The sequence below is a fragment of the Protobothrops mucrosquamatus genome, unplaced genomic scaffold (genome assembly GCF_001527695.2).
Source record: "Protobothrops mucrosquamatus isolate PMUCROS unplaced genomic scaffold, P.Mucros_1.0 scaffold710, whole genome shotgun sequence".
Taxonomy (NCBI): Eukaryota; Metazoa; Chordata; class Lepidosauria; order Squamata; family Viperidae; genus Protobothrops; species Protobothrops mucrosquamatus.
Genome location: NW_015386991.1, coordinates 278,270 through 284,255, shown reverse-complemented (window position 1 = coordinate 284,255; position 5,986 = coordinate 278,270). Strand labels below are relative to the sequence as shown.

The window sequence follows — 5,986 nt, the reverse complement described above, 5'->3', positions numbered from 1 at the left end:
CAGCGGTGAATTACAGCAGCATTAAAAGCAAAGAGGAGGTAGTTCCCACAGTTGCCATGAGGCACACCATCCTCTTTGGCTCTGGGTCAGAGCTTCTGCTCTGTATATAAAAAAACTGAGCATATCTAGGCTTTAAAGAGCTGAAAGTGGAATAGACAATACTGGGCTAACTCAATTGGTAGCCCATCAGCATAAGTAGTGTTAAGGAGCCATGCCACTCCAAAAGGGCGAAGATCTAGGCAAAATCTCAACTGGAATATTGTTGCACAAAACTGCAACATGAATAGCTACCGTGAAGTATACCAAGACACAGACAGCCAACTGAATACAGCTGCCTAAACAAGCGTTAGCACCATATATATTTGCATATATATATATATGTAAATAAGAGTAGTGAAAGTAAAAGTGTAAAAAATATGTAGATCTAAGGCTAGAAGATTCTTAAGCCAAATCAACGAGCCCAGTAGAAGAATTAATGCTTCCGATCCATTATCCAGAAGTCATGAGAACCCAAGCAAGAGCTCTTTGCTTTCTTGAACATGGAATTCTCAGTTAGTCCGCGATGAGAGCCATCAAGCCTAGCTCTTCCAGTTTTGCTCGGATGATGGCATCCCAGCCTTTGTTCGCTTTGGGATTGCGAGGGGACGGGTGCATCACCCCCTCCACCCGTACCGGGATACCAGCAGCTGACAGAGCCTTGCGGGCACGCTGTTCAGCAAAGCGTCCAATCCCAACGACTGTTGCAACACCCAATAATTTCACAGCTTCACACAGGGCATCATCACATATCTGAAGAAGCTGTTCACGCTGAGCAGCCGGCAGGTCAGCCGGTGTCAGATTGCGCCCACTTTGATTGACAAAGAGCAGCGGGCAATGGTTGTGTACAAAGCAGCGTTGGAAGAACTTTTCAGGCTTGGTGCACACAGAGCGGAAGAAGCCCCAGAAGCGGGCTCCGCTCACCTCCGTATGGGGGCACTCCAAGCCACGGATGGGCCTCTTTGGGTGTTCGCACGCTGGCCGAGACACCTGTCCGCTTATCTGCAGCCAGTCTCGAACAATCTGCACTGCTCCAAAAGGCACCTGGAGGAGAAAGAGATGCTGTTATGAGAAAGGTTTCTTGGTGTGGGCATGAAGTGAGGTCTGCTTCACAACATTTGCAGTGGACATTTAACCCCCAAGTTGGAAAAAATCATCCTCCTGAAAGTGGAGGGGATTTTCCTCTCAAAATATTCCACCCTTCAATAGGGAGAGATTTCTCCATCAGGGTGCCACTCTATTCCCTCTTATTTAGCTCCTTAGTATCCTTTCAGGAAATAGTTCAGGCAACTCACATGCCAAGAAGGTCTCAATACAGCCCAGTGCAGATGAGAACTCCTTGGGGGTTACTTTGAAATTCACAATGGAAAGAAAATGGGAAAATGTGAGGAAAAGGAAGGAAGGAAGGAAGGAAGGAAGGGAGGGAGGGAGGGAGGGAGGGAGGGAGGAAGGAAGGAAGGAAGGAAATAGAGCTTGAAGCTCCAAGTCAGAGGACTACTGAGGAATGCATTTTATCTACTCCATGGTTCAAAAACAGTTGTGATCTCATTGAATACAGTGTAGCTTAATATTGTAGCTCGGCTTTTACATGCAAAACAGGTTGGACTATCATTTCTCAACATCCCCCACAATATTCTATTTTTCTTTATTCAACACTTTTGGGTGTTGTTTCCCATTTAAACAACATCTCAAGAACATTTATGTGTGCTGTCTGGGTATTTCAACAGCTGCTGTCCTAACACACTTGGAGTTCACCAGCTTGGGTAAGGCTACTTTAGCCAGCATCTTCGTATCTAAGTAAAAAGACCTATACATCCTGTGAACGTCAGTATATTGTTCTCGCATTTACATTTCTCAGTTTGGGTATGTAAAGATGGCCCAGGACGGATTGAAAAGTGGACAATGCCTAGTGGACTCTCCTATCTCACTCTTGAGCAGTTTGAAACACACCAGCTATAGAGGTCTATGGAGGTTCTCAGATTCTCTGTGGAGGTCATGGTTGTCCCAAAGGTGCTTTTTCAGGAGGCAACTGGACTTCCTTTTTTCTCTTTGAAGACGTTTCGCTTCTCATCCAAGAAGCTTCTTCCACTAAAGAAGAAGCTGAAGAAGCTTTTTGGATGACAAGCGAAAGGTCTTCAAAGAGAAAAAAGAAAGTGCAGTTGTCTTCTGAAAAAGCACCTTTGGGACAACCAGCTATAGAGGTTTATTGGAAACGATGAAATAGCTGAGGTCCAGCCAATGGCTGTGTTTGGCTGAGCAGCTCAGATTCCACAGAGCTAATTAAGGCTCCAGAGTGGTGCTTGCTAAACTAAATGGAAGCTTTTCTCTTTTTTTTTTTGGAAACTCAATTCATCCAAGCTTGTAGTGGACATGTCTGATGTTGCAAAGAACAGATATACCCACCGAGGATCTCAGTACTATAGCAAAGTTTTTTTTTCCACTTTGCACTTTAGTTGTAACAAGTTTCGGACAATGTTCACTATTTTTTTTAAAAAAAAAGAAAGGTTCAGAACAGCAGTTATAATAAAATAATAAATAAGTAACAATAGAAAGACAGGAATCCTAGGCGAAGTTGAGAGATGCCCTTTCCATGCCTCTCTGAAGCATTAGCAAATGGTTCCAAGTGCACCTCTCTGAGCCCCCAACTATTATTATGTCTCAGGAGAACTCCCAGGTCTCAATTAGCATGGAGACAATAGGCTTAATGTGTTATTGATGTGGTCGTACATTAATGTTGCTGCTCCCTCCGACTTTGATCCGGGGATAATGGTTTCACTGAAGCTCTTCTCTCAGGGCCCCCATCATCCACAGGGAGCCTGGTGGGGACTGGAATAAGAGCCATTTTTCAGTGGAGTGCCCCACCTTTCAAAGTCCTCTTCCAGGAAACCCCATTTAATGTCTACCATTAACCTTTCAGCATTTGCCAAAGTTCTCCCAGGCCTTTACAGTCTTGTTCCCTTTTGGCTTAAATTTCCTCTGTTATTGTGAGGTTTGTTTTTGCTGTTTCGCGGCACTATTTCTGTTCTGATATTTTAGGTTTGCAGACTGCATGGAGAATGCTGTTGTTGAAAGTGAGCTGTATACTTTTCTAAATGATCATTAAAACCAAAATAGGAGCATATGGAGAGGAGACATAGGGTGTTTCTATGCCTACAATGCACGGAGCCTCCAGAGGTTCCTGTAATACAAGACCCTTCATCTCCATAACCTTTCTCACATATAATTAAAGATGACATGTACTAGGATGCTAGCCAAGGAATATCTATGCTCCAGCATTTATATTGGACTCAAACCAATTTAGCTGTCATGACTTCCCCTAAACAATGTGGGAATTCTAAGGAAGGCCTTAAGGTTTTATCATTGGCGGCTACAAGCAAGGCTGGGACTCTTCCCTGTCTGAACCCCTGGAAACAGCAGCCAATCAGCCTGCAGTGTTGAACTAGATCAGGGTCCCATCCTTTGGAGGGGGGGGCAGTTGAACTCATTTCAGACTTTTAAGATAATCAAAGAAAATGTCTCCTGTGAGGAATTTATCATTCGTAAAATAACTGCTATGGCATCTGATTTGCCAAATGGACGGAGCTGCTCACTGCTACTCTTGCTCCAACTCACCTTCTGCACAGACTTTGTCTATGAACTCCTCACTTACTCCCAGTCTTTGTGCAAAGGTTAGGTGATGTGCGTTTAAAACAATCCAGCCGCCACCGAGTCTATGTGAAAACCACGGGCCTTCTTAGAAAGCATTCTGGATTGTGTTTTCTCTTACAGAATGCTAGGTTCTTTTACTTTTTTAATTAAAAAGAAGGTAGTCTTTAAACTAGAGAGCCAGTCTGGTGTAGTGGTTAAAGCATCAGGTTAGAAACTGGGAGACAGTGAAGGAGGCAAGGGCAAACCACTTCTGAAAAACCTTGACAAAAAAACTACGGGGATTTCTCACGATAGCCTCCAAAAAGGACACATTTAAAGTAAGAGGAAAAAAATATTTATTTTTTTTAAAAAATTTATATTTAAATATTTTTGGGGCAAGAATTCTCTCAGATACACTGGCGTAAAGGAGTGTCAAGGTGGGAATCCCAGAACTAAATGGATCTAGATACGGGAAACAAATTTGTTTAATTCACATTTTATTGTGAACTCATCTAACATACTTTCTTAACTAAGCAAACCTCAAAAGGTTATCTGGAAGTATCAGCTCTTCTGTGAATTTTATTTCCCTACCAATAAAAAGGTAGACCCTGCAGAAACAATGCAGTGCATACAAAAGGGTATTATTGCAAATATTATACTAGGGGAAGAAAACATTGCACAATTTGTCTGAAAATATATGCATCAGTAAATAATCCTAAAACCAAGTAAGGAATTTGGAGAGGACTTCTTAAAAGACAAGATTACAAACTGATGTTGAATTAGAACAAGACAAATGGATGTTTGGAAAATAAATCTGTAGCTGAAAGAAATCTAAATTGGTGGATTAGTCAGTCCCCAGTGATACAAAATATGCTTATCTGCATAGACTGAGTGTGTGTCTTTAAACTGAATGCACAAAGCAGGGTTTTGGGGTGTTGAACTATGAGCACCTAAGTTCTGATAACAGAAGAGCTAACGTGAGTTCATAGCACCTCTGGGAAATTAGAATCACAAAATCAGATATTAAATTCCATATGTGGGAAGGCTTTGCCACTGTAATGATGGCTTGATTTGAAACAGGAACTTCTTTTATATTGTAATTTCAACTGATACACATGCAAAGAGATCCTAACACCTCTTGTAATTCTATTTTTGGAACAGACTGAAGAATTTCAGATGCAATTCTTAGTAATAAGCAAGGACCCCAAGGTAACTCTTGCTGTTGCACAGTTTGTTTTCTTAGCTTGTAACATTCGTATATTGCTGACGGCAAAATAGTGCAAATATGAATATAAATCCTTTACTATGTAGCTTTTTTTTGTTCCACCTTGTAGCTCTAATCTGTAGATTTTATTTAGTAAGTTTTATTTAGTCTGGATCATTGATCTGTAATAAAGAATTTGATTTGATTAGAAATTCAGATGTTACTTGATCCAGAAATTTGCATTTGAGAAAAGGTTTGGCTAGGAAAATAACGTATTTTCCACTTGTAGCAAAGATACGTATCTGTCTCCTTTTAAAAATGAGGGGGTTTATGGAAAAAAATAGCAAAGCCAAAGTCTCTTGGTTTCTGCAAAAAATGAAAAAAAGACAACTATTTGAAATTAGGTTATTTAAGAATAACCTAAAAACAGAATTAGCAACAATTCCTATGCTCCTATACAACACTGGATGCAAATTTCATGAACACTGAAAAGGTGGGTTTGTGAATCTCCCATTGGTTTTTAGCTGCATTCTATAGACTACATTTTGGCATTAAATGCTTATATGTATATTTAAAATGAAGATAAAACTAATATAAAGGAAGGGAAAAAAGGAAAAGAAATTGAAGAGAAAGTTAAAAGTGCAAGAAAAGAGAAAAAGAAAATAGAAAAGAAAGAAAAGTCGTGCCGTTGCGGCCTCTGACCCGACGTAGATCTCAACTAGCTCCTTGGTTTACCGAGGAGCTGAGAGAGATGAAACGCCGGAAAAGACGCCTAGAGAGCAGTTGGAGGGCTACCCGAACCGAACCCAACCGAACACAGGTAAGGATACATGTTAGATCCTACCTTGTGGCAATGAGGGTGGCGAGGTCTAATTACTACTCCACCCTCATTGCGTCATCAGATAATCGCCCAGCCACCCTCTTCAGGGTGACCCGCTCCCTCCTTCAACTGAGGGGGGGGACCCCCTGGTGGGGAGGGCTGAGGATTTTGCACAATATCTGAATGACAAAGTCGCTCGGATCCGAGAGGGCTTGGACTCCGACTGGGTGGCCCCGGGGGAGGTGGAGGGAGCAGGTCTTGAGACGATTATATGGGAGGAGTTTGACTCTGTGGCTCCC

The 5,986-nt window shown here is 41.8% G+C and overlaps 1 protein-coding gene across 2 annotated transcripts in view; it reads right to left on the bottom strand.

Moving 5' to 3' along the window:
• Nucleotides 1-374: 374 nt before the first annotated feature.
• Nucleotides 375-5,986, bottom strand: part of SMUG1 (single-strand-selective monofunctional uracil-DNA glycosylase 1) — a 12,117-nt gene continuing 6,505 nt past the window's right edge. For both annotated transcript variants that reach the window (XM_015818267.1, XM_015818266.1), the window contains one exon: nucleotides 375-1,080. In XM_015818267.1, coding sequence (XP_015673753.1) covers nucleotides 553-1,080 — 528 coding nt within the window. In that variant the 3' untranslated portion in view covers nucleotides 375-552. The remainder of the gene's footprint in view (nucleotides 1,081-5,986) is intronic.